The 27,881-nt window shown below is 45.8% G+C and overlaps 1 protein-coding gene across 5 annotated transcripts in view; it reads left to right on the plus strand.

Moving 5' to 3' along the window:
* lrrc9 (leucine rich repeat containing 9) overlaps window positions 1-27,881 on the plus strand; it is a 302,164-nt gene that overhangs the window by 162,278 nt on the left and 112,005 nt on the right. For all 5 annotated transcript variants that reach the window (XM_070877538.1, XM_070877541.1, XM_070877539.1 and 2 more), the window contains one exon: window positions 15,134-15,349. In XM_070877538.1, the coding sequence (XP_070733639.1) occupies window positions 15,134-15,349 (216 nt within the window). The remainder of the gene's footprint in view (window positions 1-15,133; window positions 15,350-27,881) is intronic.

Genomic DNA, 27,881 nt, shown 5'->3' on the forward strand with positions numbered 1-27,881 from the left:
AACCCTCTGGGAGAAGAAATTCCTTCTCAACTCGGTTTTAAATTGGCTCCCCCATATTTTGAGGCTGTGCCCCCTAGTTCTAGTCTCCCCGACCAGTGGAAACAACCTCTCCGCCTCTATCTTGTCTATCCCTTTCATTATTTTAAATGTTTCTATAAGATCACCCCTCATCCTTCTGAACTCCAACGAGTAAAGACCCAGTCTACTCAATCTATCATCATAAGGTAACCCCCTCATCTCCAGTATCAGCCTAGAGAATCGTCTCTGTACCCCCTCCAAAGCTAGTATATCCTTCCTTAAGTAAGGTGACCAAAACTACACACAGTACTCCAGGTGCGGCCTCACCAATACCCTATACAGTTGCAGCAGGACCTCCCTGCTTTTGTACTCCATCCCTCTCGCAATGAAGGCCAGCATTCCATTTGCCTTCCTGATTACCTGCTGCATCTGCAAACTAACTTTTTGGGATTCATGTACAAGGACCCCCAGGTCCCTCTGCACCGCAGCATGTTGTAATTTCTCCCCATTCAAATAATATTCCCTTTTACTGTTTTTTTTTCCAAGGTGGATGACCTCACTTTTTCTGACATTGTATTCCATCTGCCAAACCTTAGCCCATTCGCTTAACCTATCTAAAACTCTTTGCAGCCTGTCTGTGTCCTGTACACAACCCGCTTTCCCACTAATCTTTGTGTCATCTGCAAATTTTGTTACACCACACTCTGTCCCCTCTTCCAGGTCATCTATGTATATTGTAAACAGTTGTGGTCCCAGCACCGATCCCTGTGGCACAACACTAACCACCGATTTCCAACCCGAAAAGGACCCATTTATGCCGACTCTCTGCTTTCTGTTTGCCAGCCAATTCTCTATCCATGCTAATACATTTCCTCTGACTCCGCGTACCTTTATCTTCTGCAGTAACCTTTTGTGTGGCACCTTATCGAATGCCTTTTGGAAATCTAAATACACCACATCCATCGGTACACCTCTATCCACCATGCTCGTTATATCCTCAAAGAATTCCAGTAAATTAGTTAAACATGATTTCCCCTTCATGAATCCATGTTGCGTCTGCTTGATTGCACTATTCCTATTTCTTCCTTAATGATAGCTTCAAGCATTTTCCCCACTACAAATGTTAAACTAACCGGCCTATGGTTACCTGCCTTTTGTCTGCCCCCCTTTTTAAACAGAATCGTTACATTAGCTGCTTTCCAATCCACTGGTACCTCCCCAGAGTCCAGAAAATTTTGGTAGATTATAACGAATGCATCTGCTATAACTTCCGCCATCTCTTTTAATACCCTGGGATTCATTTCATCAGGACCAGGGGACTTGTCTACCTTGAGTCCCATTAGCCTGTCCAGCACTACCCACCTAGTGATAGTGATTATCTCAAGGTCCTCCCTTCCCACATTCCCGTGACTAGCAATTTTTGGCATGGTTTTTGTGTCTTCCACTGTGAAGACGGAAGCAAAATAATTGTTTAAGGTCTCAGCCATTTCCACATTTCCCATTATTAAATCCCCCTTCTCATCCTCTAAGGGACCAACATTTACTTTAGTCACTCTTTCCCGTTTTATAAGAACATAAGAATTAGGAACAGGAGTAGGCCATCTAGCCCCTCGAGTCTGCTCCGCCATGCCACAAGATCATGTCTGATCTGGCCATGGACTCAGCTCCACTTACCCACCCGCTCCCCGTAACCCTTAATTCCCTTATTGGTTAAAAATCTATCGATCTGTGATTTGAATACATTCAATGAGCTAGCCTCAACTGCTTCCTTGGGCAGAGAATTCCACAGATTCACAACCCTCTGGGAGAAGAAATTCCTTCTCAACTCGGTTTTAAATTGGCTCCCCCGTATTTTGAGGCTGTGCCCCCTAGTTCTGGTCTCCCTGACCAGTGGAAACAACCTCTCTGCCTCTATCTTGTCTATCCCTTTCATTATTTTAAATGTTTCTATAAGATCACCCCTCATCCTTATGAACTCCAACGAGTAAAGACCCAGTCTACTCAATCTATCATCATAAGATAACCCCCTCATCTCCGGAATCAGCCTGGTGAATCGTCTATGTACCCCCTCCAAAGCTAGTACATCCTTCCTTAAGTAAGGTGACCAAAACTGCACGCAGTACTCCAGGTGCGGCCTCACCAATACAGTTGCAGCAGGACCTCCCTGCTTTTGTACTCCATCCCTCTCGCAATGAAGGCCAACATTCCATTCGCCTTCCTGATTACCTGCTGCACCTGCAAACTAACTTTTTGGGATTCATGCACAAGGACCCCCAGGTCCCTCTGCACCGCAGCATGTTGTAATTTCTCCCCATTCAAATAATATTCCCTTTTACTGTTTTTTTTTCCAAGGTGGATGACCTCACACTTTCCAACATTGTATTCCATCTGCCAAACCTTAGCCCATTTGCTTAACCTATCTGAATCTCTTTGCAGCCTCTCTGTGTCCTCTACACAACCCGCTTTCCCACTAATCTTTGTGTCATCTGCAAATTTTGTTACACTACACTCTGTCCCCTCTTCCAGGTCATCTATGTATATTGTAAACAGTTGTGGTCCCAGCACCGATCCCTGTGGCACACCACTAACCACCGATTTCCAATCTGACAAGGATCCATTTATCCTGACTCTTTGCTTTCTGTTTGCCAGCCAATTCTCGATCCATGCTAATAAATTTCCTCTGACTCCGTGTACCTTTATCTTCTGCAGTAACCTTTTGTGTGGCACCTTATTGAATGCCTTTTGGAAATCTAAATACACCACATCCATCGGTACACCTCTATCCACCTCGCTCGTTATATCCTCAAAGAATTCCAGTAAATTAGTTAAACATGATTTCCCCTTCATGAATCCATCTGCTTGATTGCACTATTCCTATTTAGATGTCCCGCTACTTCTTCCTTAATGATAGCTTCAAGCATTTTCCCCATTACAAATGTTAAACTAACCGGCCTATGATTACCTGCCTTTTGTCTGCCCCCTTTTTTAAACAGAGGCGTTACATTAGCTGCTTTCCAATCCGCTGGTGGTACCTCAAAGTCCAGAGAATTTTGGTAGATTATAACGAATGCATCTGCTATAACTTCCGCCATCTCTTTTAATACCATGGGATGCATTTCATCAGGACCAGGGGACTTGTCTACCTTGAGTCCCATTAGCCTGTCCAGCACTACCCCCCTAGTGATAGTGATTGTCTCAAGGTCCTCCCTTCCCACATTCCTGTGACCAGCAATTTTTGGCATGGTTTTTGTGTCTTCCACTGTGAAGACCGAAGAAAAATAATTGTTTAAGGTCTCAGCCATTTCCACATTTCCCATTATTAAATCCCCCTTCTCATCCTCTAAGGGACCAACATTTACTTTCGTCACTCTTTTCTGTTTTATATATCGGTAAAAGCTTTTATTATCTGTTTTTATGTTTCGCGCAAGTTTACCTTCGTAATCTAGCTTTCCTTTCTTTATTGCTTTCTTAGTCATTCTTTGCTGTCGTTTAACATTTTCCCAATCTTCTAGTTTCCCACTAACCTTGGCCACCTTCTCCGCATTGGTTTTTTATTTGATACTCTCCTTTATTTCCTTGGTTATCCACGGCTGGTTATCCCTTCTCTTACCGCCCTTCTTTTTCACTGGAATATATTTTTGTTGAGCACTGTGAAAGAGCTCCTTAAAAGTCCTCCACTGTTCCTCAATTGTGCCATCGTTTAGTCTGTGTTTCCAGTCTACTTTAGCCAACTCTGCCCTCATCCCACTGTAGTCCCCTTTGTTTAAGCATAGTACGCGCGTTTGAGACACTACTTCCTCACCCTCAATCTGTGTTACTAATTCAACCAAACTATGATCACTCATTCCGAGAGAATCTTTTAATAGGAGATCGTTTATTATTCCTGTCTCATTACACAGGACCAGATCTAAGATAGCTTGCTCCCTTGTAGGTTCTGTAACATACTGTTCTAAGAAACAATCCCGTATGCATTCTATGAATTCCTCCTCAAGGCTACCCCGTGCGATTTGCTTTGACCAATCGATATGTAGGTTAAAATCCCCCATGATTACTGCCATTCCTTTTTCACATGCCTCCATTATTCCCTTGATTATTGTCCGCCCCACCGTGAAGTTATTAATTGGGGGCCTATAAACTACGCCCACCAATGACTTTTTCCCCTTACTATCTCTAATCTCCACCCACAGTGATTCAACATTTTGTTCATTAGAGCCAATATCGTCTCTCACAACTGCCCTGATATCATCCTTTATTAACAGAGCTACCCCACCTCCTTTCCCTTCTTGTCTATCTTTCCGAATTGTCAGATACCCCTGTATGTTGAATTCCCAGTCTTGGCCACCCTTCAACCACGTTTCTGTAATGGCCACCAAATCATACCCATTTGTAATGATTTGTGCCGTCAACTCATTTACTTTATTTCGAATGCTGCGTGCATTTAGGTAGAGTGTTTTAATACTAGTTCTTAAACCATGATTTTTAGTTTTGACCCCTCCTGCAGCCCCTCTATATTCATACATATTGTCCCTTCCTCTCACCTTGTGGTTTACACTTACCCCAGTGCTACTCTGCTCTGTTGCCTCCTGCCTTTTGCATTCTTTCTTGGGGTCCTGTTCATCTGAGCTCTCACCCACTCCAACTCGCTCATAGCCCTCTCCTGGGTTCCGAATACTCCTCACATTGAGGCACCGAGCTTTCAGGCTTGCCTTTGTATTACACTTTGACCCTTTAGAATTTTGCTATACAGTGGCCCTTTTTGTTTTTTTGCCTTGGGTTTCTCTGCCCTCCACTTTTACTCATCTCCTTTCTGTCTTTTGCTTCTGTCTCCATTTTGTTTCCCTCTGTCTCCCTGCATTGGTTCCCATCCCCCTGCCATATTAGTTTAACTCCTCCCCAACAGCACTAGCAAGCACTCCCCGTTGGACATTGGTTCCGGTCCTGCCTAGGTGCAGACCATCCGGTTTGTACTGGTCCCACCTCCCCCAGAACCAGTTCCAATGCCCCAGGAATTTGAATCCCTCCCTGCTGCACCACTGCTCAAGCCACGTATTCATCTGAGCTATCCTGCGATTCCTACTCTGACTAACACGTGGCACTGGTAGCAATCCCGAGATTACTACTTTTGAGGTCCAACTTTTTAATTTAGCTCCTAGCTCCTTAAATTCGTCTCGTAGGACCTCATCCCTTTTTTTCCCGATATCGTTGGTACCAATGTGCACCACGACAACTGGCTGTTCACCTTCCCTGCTGTTCACCCTCCTGCACCCGCTCCGAGACATCCTTGACCCTTGCACCAGGGAGGCAACATACCATCCTCTGCAAGACATAGAAACATAGAAAATAGTTGTAGGAGTAGGCCATTCGGCCCTTCGAGTCTGCACTGCCATTCAATAAGATCATGGCTGATCATTCCTTCAGTATCCCTTTCCTGCTTTCTCTCCATACCTCTTGATCCCCTTAACCGTAAGGGCCATATCTAACTCTCTCTTGAATATATCCAATGAACTGGCATCAACAGCTCTCTGCGGCAGGGAATTCCACAGGTTAACAACTCTCTGAGTGAAGAAGTTTCTCCTCATCTCAGTCCTAAATGGCCTACCCCTTATCCTAAGACTATGTCCCCTGGTTCTGGACTTCCCCAACATCGAGAACATTCTTCCCGCATCTAACCTGTCCAGTCCCGTCAGAATTTTATATGTTTCTCTGAGATCCCCTGTCGTCCTTCTAAACGCCAGTGAACAAAGGCCCAGTTGATCCAGTCTCTCCTCATATGACAGCCCAGCCATCTCTGGAATCAGTCTGGTGAATCTTCGCTGCACTCCCTGAACAGCAAGAACGTCCTTCCTCAGACTAGGAGGCCAAAACTGAACACAATATTCCAGGTGAGGCCTCACTAAGGCCCTGTACAACTGCAGTAAGACCTCCCTGCTCCTATATTCAAATCCCCTAGCTATGAAGGCCAACATACCATTTGCCTTCTTTACCGCCTGCTGTACCTATGTGCCCACTTTAAGTGATTGATGAACCATGACACCAAGGTCTCGTTGCACCTTCCCTTTTTCTAGTCTGCCGCCATTCAGATAATATTCTGCCTTCGTGTTTTTGCCCCCAAAATGGATAACCTCACATTTATCCACATTATACTGCATCTGCCATGTATTTGCCCACTCACCTAATCTGTCCAAGTCAAGCTGCAGCCTCTTAGTGTCCCCCTCACAGCTCACACTGCCACCCAGCTTCGTGTCATCCGCAAACTTGGAGATATTACACTCTATTCCTTCATCCAAATCGTTAATGTATATTGTAAAGAGCTGGGATCCCAGCACTGAGCCCTGCGGCACCCCACTAGTAACTGCCTGCCATTCTGAAAAGGACCCATTTATCCCGACTCTCTGCTTCTTGTCTGCCAACCAGTTCTCTATCCATGTCAGTACATTACCCCCAATACCATGCGCTTTGATTTTGTACACCAATCTCTTGTGCGAGACCTTGTCAAAAGCTTTTTGAAAGTCCAAATACACCACATCCACTGGTTCTCCCTTGTCCACTCTACTCGTTACATCCTCAAAAAATTCCAGAAGATTCGTCAAGCATGATTTCCCTTTCATACACCTATGCTGACTCGGTCCGTTCCTGTAACTGCTTTCCAAATGGGCTGCTATTTGATCCTTAATGATTGATTCCAACATTTTCCCCACTACTGATGTCAGGCTAACCGGTCTATAATTACCCGCTTTCTCTCTCCCTCCTTTTTTAAAAAGTGCCGTTGCATTAGCTACCCTCCAGTCCATAGGAACTGATCCAGAGTCAATAGATTGTTGTAAAATGATCACCAATGCATCCACTATTTCTAGGGCCACTTCCTTAAGTACTCTGGGATGCAGACTATCAGGACCCAGGGATTTATCGGCCTTTAATCGCATCAATTTCCCTAACACAATTTCCTGCCGAATAAGGATATCTTTCAGTTCCTCATTCTCACTAGACCCACTGTCCCCTATTGCATTCGGAAGGTAATTTGTATCTTCCTTTGTGAAGACAGAACCAAAGTATTGGTTCAATTGGTCTGCCATTTCTTTGTTCCCCATTAAAAATTCACATGAATCCGTCTGCAAGGGACCTATGTTTGTCTTTACTAATCTTTTTCTCTTCACATATTTATAGAAGCTTTTGCAGTCAGTTTTTATGTTCCCTGCAAGCTTCCTCTCGTACTCTACTTTCCCTTTCTTAATTAAACCCTTAGTCCTCCTCTGTTGAACTCTAAATTTCTCCCAGTCCTCAGGTTTGTTGCTTTTTCTAGCCAATTTATATGCCTCTTCCTTGGTTTTAACACGATCCTTAATTTCCCTTGTTAGCCATGGTTGAGCCACCTTCCCAGTTTTATTTTTACTCCAGACAGGGATGTACAATTGCTGAAGTTCATCCATACGACCTTTAAATGTTTACCATTGCTTATCCATCGTCAACCCTTTAAGTATCCTCTGCCAGTCTATTCTAGCCAATTCACACCTCATGCCGTCGAAGTTACCTTTCCTTAAGTTCAGGACCCTAGTTTCCGAATTAACTTTGTCACTCTCCATCTTAATAAGGAATTCTACCATATTATGGTCACTTTTCCCCAAAGGGCCTCACACAACAAGATTGCTAATTAGTCCCTTCTCATTACACTTCACCCAGTCTAGGATGGCCAGCTCCCTGGTTGGTTCCTCGACATATTGGTCGAGAAAACCATCCCTAATACACTCCAGGAAATCCTCCTCCACTGCATTGCTACCAGTTAGGCTAGCCCAATCTATATGTAGATTAAAGTAGCCCATGATTACTGCTGTACCTTTATTGCACACATCCCTTATTTCTTGTTTGATGCTGTCCCCAACCTCACTACTACTATTTGGTGATCTATACACAACTCCCACTAGCGTTTTCTGCCCTTTGGAATTCCGCAGCTCCACCCATACCGATTCCACATCATCCAGGCTAATGTCCTTCCTTGCAATTGCATTGATTTCCTCTTAATCAGCAACGCCACCCCGCCTCCTTTTCCTTTCTGTCTATCCTTCCTAAATGCTGAATACCCTTGGATGTTGAGTTCCCAGCTTTGGCCACCCTGGAGCCATGTCTCCGTGATGCCAATCACATCGTATCCGTTCACTGCTATCTCCGCAGTTAATTCATCCACCTTATTCCGAATACTCCTCGCATTGAGGCACAGAGCCTTCAGGCTTGTCTTTTTAACACATTTTGCCCCTTTTGAATCTTGCTGTAATGTGACCCTTTTTGCTTTTTGCCTTGGGTTTCTCTGCCCTCCACTTTTACTATTCTCCTTTCTATCTTTTGCTTCTACCTCCTTTCTATTTCCCTCTGTCTCCCTGTATAGGTTCCCATCCCCCTGCCATATTAGTTTAACTCCTCCCCAAGACCCGTCCATCATAAAGCTCAGGCAGTTCCGTACATAATGAGGGAGATGGTCGAAATCGAACTGGACAGATTCTAGCGTGAAGGTATATCACCGGTCGAATTTAACGAATTGGCCAGCCCCTTTGTTCCCATGTTGAAAAGTGATGGCACTGTCAGGATTTGTGGAGACTACAAGGTTACGATCAACTAAGTTTTGAAACAGGATCAATACCTGTTACCTAAGGCTGATGACCTATTTGCAATGCTAGCCGGGGGGGGAAGTCGTTCACAAAACTGGATCTGACGTCGGCCGACATGACACAGGAGCTGGTCGACTCTTCGAAGAAACTTACGTGCATCAACACTCATAAAGGTTTGTTTATCTACAACAGGTGCCCTTTTGGAATTCGCTCAGCTGCAGCCATATTTCAGAAGAACATGGAGAGTCTACTGAAGTCCATCCCCAGAACCGTCGTGTTCCAAGATGACATACTGGTCACAGGTCATGACTCTGCCGAACATCTGAACAACCTGGAAGAGGTTCTACATTTCTAGACAAAGTGGGACTCAGACTGAAGCGCTCGAAGTGCATCTTCATCGCACTGGAATTCAAATTCCTGGAGAGGAAAATTACTGCTGAAGGTATCAGGCCTACGGACTCGAAAACCAAGGCCATCAAAAATGCAGCTAAGCCTCAGAATGTGATGGAACTGCGTTCGTTCCTTGGTCTACTCAACTACTTCAGCAATTTCTTATCTAGATTGAGCACCTTATTAGAGCCACTGCACATGCTGCTAAGAAAAGGTGACAACTCGGTTTGGGGTGCGTCTCAAGATCGAGCTTTTGAGAAAGCTACTAATCTGCTTTGCTCTAACAAGCTGCTGGTACATTATGATCCGTGTAAGCGTCTAGTATTGATCTGTGATGCTTCGTCATATTGAGTTGGTTGCGTGCTCCAACAAGCTAATGAGTTGGGCAAATTACAACCTGTTGCATATGCTTCAAAAAGTTTGTCAAAGGCAGAAAGAGCCTACAGCATGGTAGAGTAAAGAAGCACTAGCCTGTATGTATGGGGTTAAAAAGATGCATCAGTACCTGTTTGGTCTTCGGTTTGAACTGGAAACAGATCACAAGCCACTCATTTCATTGTTTTCGGAAAACAAAATATCAATACCACTGCATTGTCCCACATCCAGAGGTGGACGCTGACATTATCTGCCTATGATTATGTCATTCGCCATAGACCTGGTGCTGAGAATTGTGCCGATGCATTGAGCCGTCTGCCGTTGCCCACACCGGAAGTGGAAACGCCACAACCGGCAGACCTACTGTTAATCATGGATGCTTTTGAAAGTGATGTCACTCCTGTCACAGCCTGGATCAGCCAGGACCCGATATTATCAGTTGTGAAATGTTGTATCCTTAGTGGTGATTGGTCTGCCATACCCAAGCAAATGTGTGAGGAGACCAAACCTTACATCTGTTGCAAAGATGAACTATCCATTCAATCAGATTGTATACTGTGGGGTAATCGTGTTGTTATGCCTAAGAAAGGCAGAGAGAAATTTGTGCATGATCTACATAGCATGCATCCCGGTATTGTCATAATGAAAACCATCGCCAGGTTTCATGTATGGTGGCCAGGAATTGACTCTGAGTTGGAATCATGTGTGCATCAGTGCAACACTTGCATGCAGCTCAGCAAAGCACCAGCGGAATCACCGCTGAGTCTGTGGTCTTGGCCGTCGAAACCATGGCCCAGGACCCACATCGACTTTGCAGGTCCCTTCCTGGGAAAGATGTTTTTAGTTGTGGTGGATGCTTATTTTTCCAAGTGGATAGAGTGTACACAGGTCATTCAGCACATCCACAGCTACCATTGAGAGCCTTCGTGTCATGTTTTCTACGCATGGTCTGCCTGACATCTTTGTAAGCGACAACAGATCTTGCTTCACCAGTATGGAGTTTCAAGAGTTCATGAAACTCAATGATATCAAACCTGCATCCAATGGAGAAGCAGAGCGTGCGGTCCAAACCATCAAGCAGAGTATGGAATGTGTTATTCAAGGTTTACTGCAAACTCGCTTGTCACACATATTGCTTAGTTACAGGACAAGACCCCATACGCTTACCGGGGTCTCCCCTGTTGAACTATTGATGAAGAGAGGTCTCAAGACCATGCTCTCTCTTGTCCACCCTGACTTGAATAATCATGTCGAATACAGATGTCAAAGTCAGCAAGGGTATCATGATCGCGCTACTGTGTCATGCGACATTTCTATCAATGATCCTGTGTATGTACTGAATTATGGTCAAGGTCCCAAATGGATCGCCGGTACTGTTACGACCAAGGAGGGTAACAGTGTTTATTGTTAAGCTCAAGAATGGGCAAACATGCAGGAAACATATCGATCAGATAAAACTGCGGCACACAGATGAACCGGAACAGTCTGAGGAAGACACAATCAGTGACCAACCAACCTACCCTCAGTCATCAGAGGACTCCGCTGTCATCAGTGAATCTGGTCTTTCAATCACTGTCATGGTCAATGAATCTGGACTTTCAATCCCTCATGTGGTCAATGAATCTGGACTTTCAATCCCCGATGTGGTCATTGCCACTCCCATCAGATCGGCTACCCAGCCCCCAGTCATAACAGACTCAGAACGCTCGCCCAAGGCTGGAGTTGAACTGAGACGTTCAACTCGGGAGCGGAAAGCCCCGGACTATCTCAATTTGTAAAAAGACCGTTACTAATATCTTAAAGGGGGATAGTGTCATTTGTGTATGCCTGGGGTTTACTAGCACCACTGTCGGAGGTTATTGGGCTGTGCACACGTGTGTGTGACCCAGGTATAAAAGGCCAGCCATCTTGTAATGTAATCACTTTGGGCCCTAATAAAGTAGAGCCAGGCTTGTACCTGTTCGGAGTTTACAGTTTTCAGTCTATTCAGTTATTGCACACACAACAGAAAGGAAAGTGAGGTGTATGTGCTCAGGTGATGGCTGTGTTCTATCTCCATCTGGGTGTATGCAATTTGTTGCAATGTATGGGGGTTTGGGGCCACGCTCCTGCTTTGCCTTTGTATTCTGTGTTGCTGGACAAGTTGAACATGTGATTTATGTCAGTGGTGGAAAAAGTGGGGTGTGGCCGGGGGTTGGGTGTTATTGGCTGTGATACTTATGATTTCAGACCAATGTTGGTATTAAACTTTTGTTATTGAACATAACTTTGTTGCACATTGCCTCAGATAGCTGGACCGTTACACACTGTTGATTCCTTACCATGAAAGGGTTAAATCCAACTTAACATCAATCACCGTAAACTTTAACTGGCACCAAGGTGATGGGCACCATTGATGTCTGAGCTGCACACACACAGCAGTGTATCAGCGTTGTCACTCACATCAGTGCTCTTTCAGGTAAATCTTTCCAATATCAGCTCCTCACGTAAGAGTGGGATTTAACAAATGCCAGCCACACTGCTGGTGTTTGTCCCGGTTAGTTCCACTTTTTGTGGGTGGTTTTTTGAGCGAGCGATATTCTATGCGAGGTGGTGAAATTGATGATGGACGATCTCCATGGCCGCTAGTTTGGGTAAATATGTTCTTTACAACAAAAAACAGTGGGCGGGCGTTAATATTGAATTTCGGAAAGTAACGCTGGCCGATATTATGGCCGTTGAATTTGCCCATTCTGCAGATTCCGCCCCAAAAAAGTGGCCGGGCGGAAATATTTTTTCTCGCCATTAAGCCCATTGGGAAAATAACGCTCGCCGATAAGTCTCCTAAAAAAGCCTATCATTTTCCATTTTGTGCCAAAATGGGCGCTAACTGGGCGTTATACGTCATTTCAGTGGTAAAATGGGCGTTAAGTGGGCGTTAAGCATGCAAAAAAAGTGGAGGTTCCAGCCCATAGTCTCAGAATAACGGGCCGTCATTTAAAACTGAGATGAGGAGGAATTTCTTCTCTCAGAGGGTTGTAAATCTGTGGAATTCTCTGCCCGAAGGAGCTGTGGAGGCTGGGTCATTGAATATATTTAAGGCGGATTTAGACACATTTTTGAGCGATAAGGGAATAAAGGTGTTATGTCCTTAATAAAGTAATGTTATTGATTACTGTAGACATGAGTAAGTGTGAAAGTGTGACCTTTGTCTCTTTATTTTAACTCCAGAGTACTGGTACAGCATGGGAGGCCTGCTTATATACAGTGCTCAGATATGCCCTCTGGTGGTGGTAGAATGCTGGTTACATAGGGTTGCATACATAACATCACTCCCTCCCAAAGTCAATAGTATACTTATTTACAGGGTGAGACGATCTGGGGCTTTTCACTCCCTAGTCAATCGTCTCGGTACAAATGCAGATGCAGGTGAGTTGGTTGGTTCTTCGCTGGGCTGCTGCGCAGCTGGCCTTGCTGGGGATGATGAGTTCAGCTTCGTGGTCAACCGTGATGTCGGTTGCCACTTGTGCGTGTGTTGGAGGGTCAAAGTTGGTGGTGTCCTTCTCAGGTTGCTCGTGGCTGTTTGTGAATCACAGTTTTGTTTGGTCCAAATGCTTTCTGCAAGTTAGTCCATTTGCGAGTTTGACCTGAAACACCCTACTCCCTTCTTTGGCTATGACAGTGCCAGCAAGCCATTTGGGACCATATCCAAATTTGAGTACAAATACAGGGACATTGACTTCAATATCGCGTAACAAATTTGCGCGATCATGGTACATGCTTTGTTGATGCCGCCTGCCCTCGACGTGATCATGGAGATCAGGGTGGATGAGGGAAAGCCTTGTTTTGAGCGCCCTTTTCATGAGCAGCTCGGCTGGGGGAACCCCGGTGAGCAAGTGGGGTCTGGTGCGGTAGCTGAGCAGGACTCGGGACAGGCGGGTCGGCAGGGAGCCTTCCGACACGCGTTTCAAACTTTGCTTGATGGTTTGGACTGCCCGTTCTGCCTGGCCGTTGGATGCGGGCTTGAACGGGGCAGATGTGACGTGCTTGATCCCATTGCGGGTCATGAATTTCTTGAATTCAGCGCTGGTGAAGCACGGCCCGTTGTCGCTGACAAGGACATCAGGCAGGCCGTGCGTGGCAAACCTGGCTCGTAGGTTTTCGATGGTGGCAGTGGACGTGCTTACACACATTATTACACACTCAATCCACTTTGAATAAGCATCCACAACAACCAAGAACATTTTGCCTAGAAACGGGCCAGCGAAGTCAACGTGGATCCAAGACCACGGTTTGGAGGGCCATGACCACAAACTTAGCGGTGCCTCCCTGGGTGCATTGCTCAGTTGAGAGCAAGTGTTGCATTGGCGCACGCAAGACTCCAAGTCATCCGTTACGGCCCGCCAGATCAGGACCTGGACCAGCCAGGATCCTTTACTGTACCTTGTAAAAAAACTGTGTCCTCCATGGGAGCTGGTCCAGCATCCCAGCGGAGATGCATGAAGAGATCAAGCTGTTCCAGCGGCATAAACACGAAATGTCCATACAGGCGGACTGTTTTTTGTGGGGTAATCGCGTGGTTTTGCCCAAGAAAAGCACGGAAAGTTCATACGCGACCTGGCGGCAGATTAGGAAAAGGGGAGGTGCAACGAGACCTGGGTGTCATGGTTCATCAGTCACTGAAAGTGGGCATGCAGATACAGCAAGCGGTGAAGAAGGCAAATGGTATGTTGGCCTTCATAGCTAGGGGATTTGAGTATAGGAGCAGGGAGGTCTTATTGCAGTTGTACAGGGCCTTAGTGAGGCCTCACTTGGAATATTGTGTTCAGTTTTGGTCTCCTAGTCTGAGGAAGGATGTTCTTGCTATTGAGGGAGTGCAGCGAAGGTTCACCAGACTGATTCCAGGGATGGCTGGGCTGTCATATGAGGAGAGACTAAATCAACTGGTCCTTTATTCACTGGAGTTTAGAAGGATGAGAGGGGATCTCATAGAAACATATAAGATTCTGACGGGACTGATAGGGAAGAATGTTCCCACTGTTGGGGAAGTCCAGAACCAGGGGACACAGTATTAGGATAAGGGGTAGGCCATTTATGACTGAGATGAGGAGAAACTTCTTCACTCAGAGAGTTGTTAGCCTGTGGAATTCCCTGCCGCAGAGAGTTGTTGATGCCAGTTCATTGGATATATTCAAGAGGGAGTTAGATATGGCCCTTACGGTTAAGGGGATCAAGGGGTATGGAGAGAAAGCAGGAAAGGGGTACTGAAGGAATGATTAGCCATGATCTTATTGAATGGCAGTGCAGGCTCGAAGGGCCGAATGGCCTACTCCTGCACCTATTTTCTATGTTTCTATGTTTCTAAATCCCAAATCCTTTCTCAACAGGATGGTAATCAATATTATTTCTATCAAATGAGTGGATGGGAAGTTTAAAAAAAAAACAACTCCCTCCCATTGTATGGAGTTTCTTATTATATCAGACTTAAGAGAGCATTTATTGGAATATTACATCTGATATATTACCCCCTTTGTACAACATTGTAGCAGCCATAGCTCCCTTGCTGGATATGTCCAACAATGCTACAGCAAGTAGTATTTGCATTGTAGTTCATGGAGTCAATAACGCATTCAACCATTCTCCTATTTAAATTTTGATGAATAAAGAAGGGAATTAAGAAAATCTAATGAAAATAAAGACAGCATTTTGCAAAGTGTTTAAATGAATCTGTTTAATCAATTACAATTTTTTTTTTTACAATTGAATTCATTTAGAATGATCTACAATCATTTTATTCTACTTTATCTGAAAATAAAACATTTCAAAGGAAGCACTCTAAAGCAGCAATAATGATCACACAGCGTGCCAAGGCGCTTGATGAAGAAATTGTAAAAATGGATCCTGCTGTGAAGCAAAAACCTAAAATCGTAAGCCTGGATGAGATGGCATTACTTTCTATATCTAGAGCTACAATATTGAGTCAGATCACAGTGAGTTATTTCCAGTCAAGTATATATAAAGTAGTTAAACATTATAGCCAAATTACTTGTTCCTCACAAAACGTTAACTGTTTTTCTCTCCACAGATGTTGCCTGACCTGCTGAGATTTCCACCATTTTCTGTTTTTATTATGAATTAAGATTGTTGCTTTAAGATGTCATAATGGTGGTAATATCAGGGCGTTAGATACATTATCCACATGGATTCTGTGCCATATAAAGAAGATTTATTTAATGATAATGATTTAGTTCTTTGCTTGCAGTCAGAATCAGGTGAATTTATAATGCAGAACAAAGAAATGGCAGACCAATTGAACAAATACTTTGGTTCTGTCTTCACTAAGGAAGACACAAATAACCTTCCGGAAATACTAGGGGACCAAGGGTCTAGCGAGAAGGAGGAACTGAAGGAAATCCTTATTGTCAGGAAATTGTGTTAGGGAAATTGATGGGATTGAAGGCCAATAAATCCCCAGGGCCTGATAGTCTGCATCCCAGAGTACTTAAGGAAGTGGCTCTAGAAATAGTGGACGCATTGGTGGTCATTTTCCAACATTCTATCGACTCTGGATCAGTCCCTATGGATTGGAAGGTAGTTAATGTAACCCCACATTTTAAAAAAGGAGGGAGAGAGAAAACAGAATTATAGACCAGTTAGCCTGACATCGGTAGTGGGGAAAATGTTGGAATCAATTATTAAAGACGTAAAAGCAGCGCATTTGGAAAGCAGTGACAGGATCGGTCCAAGTCAGCATGGATTTATGAAAGGGAAATCATACTTGACAAATCTTCTAGAATTTTTTGAGGATGTAACTACTAGAGTGGACAAGGGAGAACCAGTGGATGTGGTGTATTTGGACTTTCAAAAGGCTTTTGACAAGGTTCCACACAAGAGAGTAGTGTGCAAAATTAAAGCAAATGGTATTGGGGGTAAGGTATTGACGTGGATAGAGAACTGGTTGGCAGACAGGAAGCAAAGAGTGGGAACAAACGGGTCCTTTTCAAAATGGCAAGCAGTGACTAGTGGTGTACCGCAAGGTTCAGTGCTGGGTCACCAGCTATTTACAATATACATTAATGATTTGGACGAAGGAATTGAATGTAATGTCTCCAAGTTTGCAGATGACACTAAGCTGGGTGGCAGTGTGAGCTGTGAGGTGGATGCTAAGAGGCTGCAGGGTGCCTTGGACAGGTTAGGTGAGTGGGCAAATGCATGGCAGATGCAGTATAATGTAGATAAATGTAAGTTATCCACTTTGGTGGCAAAAACAAGGAGGCAGAATATTATCTGAATGGTGACAGATTAGGAAAAGGGGTGGTGCAACGAGACCTGGGTGTCATGATACATCAGTCATTGAAAGTTGGCATGCAGGTACAGCAGATGGTGAAGAACGCAAATGGCATGTTGGCTTTCATAGCGAGAGGATTTGAGTATAGGAATAGGAAGGTCTTGCTGCAATTGTACAGGGCCTTGGTGAGGCCACACCTTGAATATTGTGTACAGTTTTGGTCTCCTAATCTGAGGAAGGACATTCTTGCTATTGAGGGAGTGCAGCGAAGGTCCACCAGGCTGATTCCCGGGATGGCAGGACTGACATATGAAGAAAGACTGGATCGACTAGGCTTATATTCACTGGAAATTAGAAGCATGAGAGGGGATCTCATAGAAACATATAAAATTCTGACAGGATTGGACAGGTTAGATGCAGGAAGAATGTTCCCGATGTTGGGGAAGTCCAGAACCAGGGGTCACAGTCTAAGGATAAGGAGTAAGCCATTTAGGACCGAGATGAGGAGAAACTTCTTCACTCAGAGAATTGTGAACCTGTGGAATTCTCTACCACAGAAAGTTGTTGAGGCCAGTTCGTTAGATATATTCGAAAGGGAGTTAGATGTGGCCCTTACTGCTAAAGGGATCAAGGGGTATGGAGAGAAAGCAGGAATGGGGTACTGAAGTTGCATGATCAGCCATGATCATATTGAATGGAAGAGCAGGCTCGAAGGGCCAAATAGCCTACGCCTGCACTTATTTTCTATGTTTCTTTGTTAAAAGAACCAAAAACTAACTCTAGTTGCAATAACTATATATGTAGGGCTAGTTGAGTAGTTGCTTACATTTGACAAATGGCCTTGAAAGTTTTTTCATTTCAGTATCCTGCAAACAGGAGCCTGTTTAATCATACCCAAGAAAAGGAAAGAGCTCCCTAATGCTCGATAATCGACAGAAAAAAACCAAATTCTCTTCAATCAAAAAGACCAAAGTGTAGTATTTGGCATATGTTTGTAAGTTTTTCAGATAGCAGTCCAACAGATGCTATCCAAATTATCAAGATGCAAATGTTGTTGCAGAATGGCCTTTAATTTTAGAACATTTTGTCCCTACTTTTAGTTATAGTCAGAAATGAATTTTACCATTTTATTTAACTTCTTCTCGAGATGTGATTGACACTTACCAGGCCATTGTCTATCCCTAGTTGGTCTGACAGGATGGTGGTGGACTTTCCAGTCGTGATTGGTTATACAACTAAGTGGCGCTAAGCCACTTCAGAGGGTGTTTGAAGTCAAGCACATAGGGGTCAATTTTAATTGGGGATGCATTCGGGACGGGCGGGGGTGTGGGTGGGAGGAAACCCTCGATAGGGATCTCGTGAGATCCAAGCCATTTTAACTCCCAGATCTCAGTTAAATAATCCAGGACAATCTCCCTCCCGAAACCGGCAGGACTAACCAGCGGGTGGGAACAAGGTCTGAAGCCTTAGTATGCCAGGAAGCCAAAGGAAGGGTCCTCAGCATAAAGTTAGCATGGGGCAGAGCCGGGTATTTGGCAGGCTACACTGAGAGGGGGAGGCAAAGCCAGGGCTGCAGAGGGCCTGTGGGGAGCACTTCTGCAAGCATTTCACAGCAAAGTAATTTAAAAAAACCTACCGTAGCCTCTTCTGGCCAATTGGCGCCTCCCGCCATGGTTCGGCTGTTAGGGTTACCTCATGCAGGCCTCCCAAATCAAGAAGTTAAAAGGACATCACAGTTTCATTGGGCCATGGATTTTAAATTTAAATTAGGCCCTTGCTTACCTGTAGCGAGTGCGTTGGCCGACTTGAAAGTCGGTGAAGATTAGATTTCGCAGGACGGGAATGGTGCGGCCTCAGGCCACTAAATTGACTGGAATTGATCTTAACTTCTCCTCTGCTCCATTCTTGTTGGGCAGATGGGGTGAAAATTTACCCCACAATGTTGGACATGAGTCACCAGTTTTCTTGAATTCAACTTCACAATTTGCCATGGTTGGATTTGAAAGCCACAATCTTACTGTTGTATATGGAGAAAGAGTCAGACTGAACCCTGTGAGCTCAAAGTAAAGTGTGACCTTAGTCTTTTATTGCAGGTCTTCAGAGTGCCTCTCCAACCCGTGAAGCCTCCTTAAATACCTGTGCTCCCAACGGATTATGGATCCCTTGGCACTCCAGGGGATGAGCCCTCTGGTGGCTATACAGAATAAATACAAGTCCACATATATAACAACACTACCCCCCCCCCGCCCCCCCCCAAAGTCAATAGTGTAAATATTTACAATGTGAGTCGATCTGGGGTCCTTCTTGCCCTGGTCAATCGTCTCGGTGTGAAAGCTGGTGTTGTTGAATCATTTGTTGGGCCCTTGCTGGGCTGCTGGGCAGCTGGCCTTGCTGGGCTGCCTGGTGTGTTGGGCCCTGCAGAGCTGCTGTGGATGATGGGTTCTGCTTCGTGGTCAACCGTGGTGCCGGTTGCCACAGGTGTGTATGTTGGGGGATCAAAAAAGGTAGGGTCCAAGGTGGGTTGCTCAAGATAGTCCGTGAATCTGAGTTTGATTTGGTCCAAGTGTTTCCGGTGAATGGGTCCATTTGAAAGTTTGACCCGAAACACCCTGCTCCCCTCTTTGACCACAACAGTGCAGGGAAGCCACTTGGGACCTTGTCCATAAGTTAATACAAATACAGGATCATTGATTTCAATCTCGCGTGACACATTTGGGCTATCATGGTATGCACTTTGTTGAAGTCGCCTGCTCTCTACCTGTTCATGTAGATCAGGGTGAACTAACGAGAATCTTGTCTTAAGTGCTATTTTCATGAGCAGTTCAGCAGGTGGGATCCCAGTGAATAAGTGTGGTCTCGTGCGGTAGCTAAGCAGGACTCGGGATAAGTGAGTCTGCAGTGAGCCTTCAGTTATCCTCTTCAAGCCTTGCTTGATGGTTTGCACTGCTCTCTCTGCCTGACCATTGGACACTGGTTTAAACAGGGAAGATGTGATATGTTTGATCCTGTTACGGGTCATGAATTCTTTGAACTCAGCACTGGTAAAACATGGCCCGTTGTCGCTCATCAGGACATCAGGTAAGCCGTGTGTGGCAAACATGGCCCGCAGGCTTTCAGTGGTGGCAGCGGACATGCTAGTTGACATTATCTCACATTCAATCCACTTGGAATACGCGTCTACTCCCACAAGGAACATTTTACTCAAGAACGGGCCTGCATAGTCGACGTGTACCCGAGACCACGGTTTGGAGGGCCAAGACCATAAAATTAGCGGCGCCTCCCTGGGTATATTGCTTAACTGCGAGCATGTATTACATCTGTGAATGCAGGACTCTAAGTCCGCATCGATACCGGGCCACCACACGTGGGATCTGGCTATCGCTTTCATCATTATGATGCCTGGGTGGGTATTGTGGAGGTCATTGATGAAGGTGTCTCTGCCCTTTTTGGGGATCACTACTCGATTGCCCCACAGAAGGCAGTTTGCCTGTATAGACATTTCACCTTTGTGCCGCTGGAACGGCTTTTTCTGTTCCTGCATTTCCACTGGGACACTGGACCAGCTCCCGTGAAGCACACAGCTTTTGACTAGTGATAATAAGGGGTGCTGGCTTGTCCAGGTTTTGATCTGCTGGGCAGTGACGGGTGATTGCTCACTTTCAAATGCTTCCATAATCATGGCTAGATCTGCGGGCTGCGCCATTTCCACCACCGTGGTGGGCAATGGCAGCCTACTGAGAGTATCGGCGCAGTTTTCTGTGGCGGATGACGTAGTTGTATGCAGACAACGTGAGCGCCCACCTCTGGATGCGGGCCGCTGCGTTGGTATTTATCCCTTTACTCTCGGAAAACAGGGATATAAGTGGCTTATGGTCAGTTTCCAATTCGAATTTTAGCCCAAACAGATATTGATGCATTTCCTTTACCCCATAGTCACACGCGAACGCTTCTTTTTCAATCATGCTGTAGGCTCTCTCAGCCTTCGACAGACTCCTGGATGCATAAGCAATTTCCCGAAATCATTAGCTTGTTGCAATACACACCCGACGCCATATGACGACGCATCACATGCTAGTACCAAACGCTTACATGGATCATACAACACAAGCAATTTGTTTGAGCATAACAATTTTCTCGCGTTTACAAAGGCATTTTCTTGGCTTTTGCCCCAAACCCATTCGTTCCCTTTTCGTAGTAAGACATGTAGTGGTTCTAGCCATGTACTGAGACCCAGTAAGAAGTACCAAAGTAGTTCAAGAGTCCCAGAAACTACCGCAGCTGTCACATTCTGTTGCCTCGGTGCATCCTCGATTGCCTTCGTCTTCGCATTGGAGGGCCTGATGCCGTCCGCTGCAATCCTCCTTCCCAAGAACTCCACTTCAGGTGCCAGGAAAATGCACTTCGAGCGTTTTAACCTGAGCCCCACGCAGTTGAGTCGACGAAGAGCCTCCTCCAGGTTCTGCAGGTGCTCGACTGTGTTCTGACCTGTGACCAAGATGTAGTCCTGGAAGACCACGGTGTGCGGGACCGACTTCAGTAAACTTTCCATGTTTCTCTGGAATATCGCCGCTGCTGATCGGATCCAAACGGGCATCTATTATAAACAAAAAGACACTTGTGCGTGTTGATGCTGGTGAGAGCCTTTGATGATTCCTCCAGTTCCTGCGTCATGTAGGCTGAAGTCAGATCCAGCTTCATGAACGTCTTTCCTCCCGCCAGCGTTGCAAAGAGGTCATCGGCCTTTGGTAGTGGGTATTGGTCCTCCAGGGAGAAACGATTGATAGTTACTGTGTAATTGCCACAGATTCTGACGGTGCCGTTTCCCTTGAGGACTGGGACAATAGGACTGGCCCACTCGCTGAGCTCGATAGGTGAAATGATGCCCTCTCTTTGCAGCTGGTCTAGCTCGAGCTCTACCCTTTCATCATGTACGATACTGCTCTCGCATTTTGATGGATGGGTCGCGCCCCCGGAATTAGGTGGATCTGCACTTTTGCTCCTTAGAATTTTCCAATGTCTGGTTCGAACAGCGAAGGAAATTTGTCTAAGACCTGGGCACACGAAGTGTCGTCAGCAGGCGATAGCGCTCGGATGTCGTCCCAGTTCCATCGTATCTTTCCCAGCTAGCACCTGCCGAGCAGCGTGGGACCATCGCCCGGTACCACCCAGAGTAGTAGCTTGTGCACCGCTCCATCGTAGGAGACCTTTACAGTAGCACTGCCGATTACAGGAATCAGTTCTTTCGTGTAAGTTCTTCGTTTCGTGCAAACTGGAGTTAAGACTGGCCCTGAGGCCTTGTTGCACCACAACCTTTCAAAAGTCTTTTTACCCATGATGGACTGGCTCACGCCCATGTCCAGCTCCATTGACACCGGGAGTCCATTTAGTTCAACATTCAGCATTATTGGGGTCAATTCGTGGTGAATGTGTGCACCCCATGTTTCTCTGCCTCCTCTATCTGAGGCTCTGGTTCGTCGTGATCCTCCATGGATCTGTCCTCCTCTGCAACATGGTGGCTTGCAGGTTTAACAGGCTTAGCAGCTCGTCTGCACACTCGTTGGAGGTGTCTCATTGTTCCACAGCCCTTGCAAATGTACTCTTTGAATCGGCATGAATGGAAACGATGATTACCCCCGCAGCGCCAACAAGGTATTAATGGCCTTGCATTCATCACCCTTGATGGTGGACTCTGAGACATCTGCGGACGTGCAGCTGCAGGTATGTGTGACCACTTGGGTGCTGAGAAATTTGCTTAGTATTGTCACTGGTGGCAATGAACGCCTGGGCTATTGCTATGGCCTTACTCATGGTTGGGGTCTCTAGAGTCAAAAGTTTGCGAAGTATGGTTTCGTGGCCAATGCCAAGTACGAAAAAGTCTCTGAGCATGTGCTCCAAATGTCCTTCAAATTTGCAATGTCCTGCAAAGCGTCTTTGCTCGGTGACATAACTCACCACTTCCTGGCCTTCAGACCTTTTGTAAGTGTAGAACCAGTACCTCGCCATCAGAACGCTTTCCTTTGGGTTCAAATGCTCTCGGACCATTGTGCACAAATCGTCGTACGATTTCTCCGTGGGTTTCGCTGGAGTGAGCAGATTCTTCATGAGGCCATACGTTGGTGCCCCACAAATAGTGAGGAGGATCGCCCTTCGTTTGGCAGCGCTCTCTTCCCCATCTAGTTCGTTGGCCACGAAGTATTGGTCGAGTCACTCCACAAAAATTTCCCAATCATCTCCCTCCGAAAATTTCTCCAGGATGCCTACTGTTCTCTGCATCTCTGGGTTCGCTATCTGTATCTCGTCGCCAGTTGTTGTGCATGGAGAAAGAGTCAGACTAAACACTGTGAGCTCAAGGTAAAGTTTGACAGTCTTTTATTGCAGGTCTCCAGAGTGCCCCTCCAACCTGTGAATCCTCCTTAAATACCTGTGCTCCCAAGGGATTATGGGGTCCCTTGGAACTCTAGGGGATGAGCCCTTTGGTGGCTATACAGAGTAAATACAAGTCCACATATACAACACTTACCTCATATTTTTTTGATATAGTCCAGGGCCCTGGGTGCAAGTACTCTGAATGAATCATGAAACTTTTCATAGATCCATCTGTTACTGTTATTGATTATCATTATAATTTTGCGCCTGGAATCATCACTGGAGTTTCCAGGGCAAGTTGCAACAATTAGAATGATGAGGAGACCTCTGGATGATGAGGATCAACAGCAATTATTTGATGAAGTGTTTTGCACCAAACACCATGGAGATAGCTGTCGCAATCAGACCAAATTAGCATTCTGCTGTTGGTTGTAAGCTCTTTTGTCAGGTAGAAACAATGATTCACTTGTAAGGCTCCCAAGTATAAGCACTCTGATCTTTCTCTGGATACCAACACTTTAAAGTATCTCCCAATGCTGGGCTTCCTAAGTGAGCAAATTATTCCTGTGAAAGTAAGGAACAATTACAAAATAAAAGAGATAATCTAAATTCAAGATTTTTCTAACTCAAGCATCAGTTATCAGTTCTTCCACTGAGTTATAAACCACTATAGGTAGCATACGAACATACAAAATTGATGGTAGGAAAAAAACAGGAGGTCCACCAAACCTGCCCCTCAACATGATGTCCTCAGCATTATGACTAAACACTTCCTCCCCTTCCCACTCCCACCCCCGCAGCCATGTCATCTCCTGCATCCGCTAATTGGGACCCTTGTGGGAGAGGGAGACAGAGTTTCACTGGTGGGTGGTTAAGCGGTTTAAGCAAAGGTTGGACTTTTTATATCCATTCTTCAGATTTAATTTGGACCCTTGGGGCTAGAATTTTGACAGGTTTACGCCGTTTTACCACCTGGGTGAAACGTAATTTTTTTTTTGCCACTAAACGAGTCGTACAACATTTTGCGCCTGGGCGGAAATTTCGGCATTGGTTTTGTGCCGGTGCTAAAACTTATCGCCCGCCCGATTTTTTAAGTGTTTTGATGATGTCAATCGGTGTGCAGCGCTGCGCTATCGCCCCGGGCAGAAAATTCAGCAATATCATCCATTTTATCGTCCGCCCGGAAACCCGCCCGGAATAAACCGGGCGCTAACGGTGCCATCTTGAAAACAGAGCAGAAGTTCAGTGCATCAAAGGATTTGGAGAAGCAAGGCTGCGTTTTACACAGTGAAGTTTTATGTGAGTTTATAGTTTGTTTTACAGGATATTTTAAGGACATTTAAAAAATAAAATGGGGGCTATACTATGTCAGCAATTATTCTTGGCTGCTTTTTGTATGCAGCGTTAAGCTGGAAGAAGGCTTATTGATGAGCATTTTGAGCGTAATCGAAGAGCTCGCAGACTTATGGGGAGGAGGCCTTACCTCCCACGAATTTAAAGGCAACAGCACTCATACCTGCGGCACTCTGAGGCACAGTGCATTACAAGGCTGCACTTCTGAAAAGAGGTGGTCACAGAGATATGCCAACTCATAAAGGCAGATCTACAGCCTACCAGCGGCAACAGGACTGCACTGCCTGTCGAGGTGAAGCTGACTGAAGCACTTGCCTTCTATGCCTCTGGCACCTTTCAGGCATCAACAGGGGACATATGCTCCATCTCGCAGTATGCTACACATCGCTGTGTTCGTCAGGTGACTACTGCACTGTATGTACACAAGATGGACTTCATAAACTTCCCAATGACCAAGGAGGCACAGACTGAGAGGGCTATAGGTTTTGGACGAATTGCTGACTTCCCCATGGTTCAGGGTGCCATTGACTATACGCACATCGCCCTGCGAGCACCTTTACTCAACCCAGAGGTTTACCGAAACCAAAAGGGATTCCACTCCATGAACGTACAGATTGTCTGCAACCATACTCAGCACATCATGGCAGTAAATGCCCAATATCCAGGGGGTATCCATGATACTTTCATCTTGCATGAGAGCAGTGTCTCATGCCTTTCGAGTGTCAGCCACAAGGCCAGAGCTGGATGCTATGGGACAAAGGTTATGGCCTAGCCACCTGGCTCATAACCCCCCTCTGGAATCCTCAGTTAGAAGCCGAGCATCGCTATAATGACAGCCATATAGTCACATGCAACATCGCCGAACGGACAATTCGAGTGCTCAAGCAGCGCTTCCGATGCCTGGACCACTCTGGAGGCTGCCTACAATACTCCCCTCAGCAGGTCTCTGAGTTCATTGAGCTGTGCTGCATGCTGCACAAATTGGCCATCATGAGGGAACAAGATTTGCCACTGGGGATGGTAGGACCACCTCAGGAGAGAGGGGAGGAGAAGGAGGACGAGGAGGCTGGCGAGGAACCCATGCCGCCACCACCACCTTGCCCAGCACCACCACAGGGGAGGCCTTGTGGAGCTTTCGCCATTGCAAAAGCCTTACGTCAGCAGCTTATAATTCACCGTTTGACTGTTGCCTGGCCACTCTATCCTACCATGTTGACTTTTTCCCCTCTTATTCTGCACGAGACACTACACAGGAATGGTTAAGGTGAACCCTAAAAGAATTTATTAAACATACAGTAACTTGAATAAGATTTATTAAACATTGTAACTTGAATAACATTTATTAAACCTTTCAAAACTGGAATAACATTTATTCAACATTTTTGTGAATTGGGAAACTTTAAAAACTTTTATAAAATATCAACAACAACAAAACAACGAAACAACAACAACCCTTGCACCAAATGTCTTTTACCTCTGGCCCTTCACCCTCACCCTAACCCCCCTCCCTCACATCATGACCCTACTCAAGGTGTCACCAAGACATTGTGCAGCAAGGTGGCCAGAGTCCTGCTGTATTAGGGGGAGAGACAATGGAGACGCCAAGTATGGATCCACTGGAGAAGCTAGGGGTATGGAAGGCCCGGCTTCTGAGCGGTGAGCCTCCTGCTTGGCCTCACCACTCACAGGTGATGTAGGTCTGGGTGTGACACTAGGGACTGTAGTGTCAAAGATGGCGAAAATCAATTGCACATGGGCATTGACAGACTCGGTTGTTTCGCAGCTCGCACTGACAATCTGTGACCCGATCTCCGTCATGTTCGCACATAGTGCCGCCATGCTTGCGGGAATCCGACCCAGGACCTCTAGGAGCTGTTGGGTAAGCTGGACGCTCTCCCTAGACAGTCCTACCATGTCTAGGTGTGCGTCTGACTGTCTGTCACCAGACCGGCTTTACCAACTCACCATTCGGAGAGATGGCATACGAGATTCAACCCCAGTGGTGCGTTGCTGCACGCCACTTGTACTCAGATGGCTCAAAGCCCGAGAATGTTTGTTCCTCAGGCGAGCTGCTGGCCGGAGCAAAAAGAGGTGTTGAGTGCACCTCCCCCCACCCACCCCCAACCCCTCCGGAATAGGTTGATCGTTTTCCTCCTCTTGTGGAAGTTCCTCGGCCTTGCCCTCATCCCCCTCCTCGAACCCCACATGACAGGCTGAGGTGGAGGGTTCCATTGGAGGATGTGGCGACTCATCTGGAAATAGAAAAGAACAGATGAGTGGTTAGCAACAGGGGAGGGGGCAGGGTGACAAGGTCACATAGCACTGGCTCATTTGAAGGACCGCCGCTATGCCATTATATGTAGTTGAGAGACACTGCATCACATTGCCCCAACGCTAGCCCACAGACACTGCATCACACTGCCCCAACCCTAGCCCACAGGCAATACGTCACATTGCCCAAACCTGAGTCCACAGATACTACATCACATTGCCCTAACACAGCCTGGGGATTTTGCAGGACTTACCCTCACTTTTGAACAGGGGCTCAGCACCCCCACGGGCAGTTGACCTCCCTGAGGCATCGATCAGACCGGCCACTTGTTCCTCCAGGTCTGTCGTAGGCATGGTTCTCAGTGGACCGCCGCCTGTCTGTCGCTGCTCCCGGCGGTTATGGGACATCTTTCCTAGCAAAGATGACAATAGGAATGGTTACCAGAGGGCCCATCTGCTCTTATAGCACACACAGATAGCCATCAAAGTACTTATACCATACTGTGTGCTTTTAATACTGTCCTCTGTTTAATGGCTCTGGAAGTTGCATATGGTTTATGAGGAAGACATCGAAGTGCAGAAACCTCTTTTAAGATCTCAGAAAGCAGTCTTAATAATGTGTGACAATCATTCATGGCAAATAAGGTGCAATACTAATCCTACCTATACCAACATGTATCAGATTTATAATAGAAGTAATGAAGGAGTGCATCAATAAATATATTACTCTGACAATTCTGGTAAGGTCATTGAACCTCTTGTGGCACTGGGTGTGGGTCATAGAAACATAGAAAATAAGTGCAGGAGTTGGCCATTCGGCCCTTCGAGCCTGCACCACCATTCAATGAGTTCATGGCTGAACATGCAACTTCAGTACCCCATTCCTGCTTTCTCGCCATACCCCTTGATCCCCCTAGTAGTAAGGACTACATCTAACTCCTTTTTGAATATATTTAGTGAATTGGCCTCAACAACTTTCTGTGGTAGAGAATTCCACAGGTTCACCACTCTCTGGGTGAAGAAGTTTCTCCTCATCTCGGTCCTAAATGGCTTACCCCTTATCCTTAGACTGTGACCCCTGGTTCTGGACTTCCCCAACATTGGGAACATTCTTCCTGCATCTAACCTGTCTAAACCCGTCAGAATTTTAAATGTTTCTATGAGATCCCTTCTCATTCTTCTGAACTCCAGTGAATACAAACCCAGTTGATCCAGTCTTTCTTGATATGTCAGTCCCGCCATCC

This window comes from Pristiophorus japonicus, chromosome 4 (assembly GCF_044704955.1).
Source record: "Pristiophorus japonicus isolate sPriJap1 chromosome 4, sPriJap1.hap1, whole genome shotgun sequence".
NCBI lineage: Eukaryota > Metazoa > Chordata > Chondrichthyes > Pristiophoridae > Pristiophorus > Pristiophorus japonicus.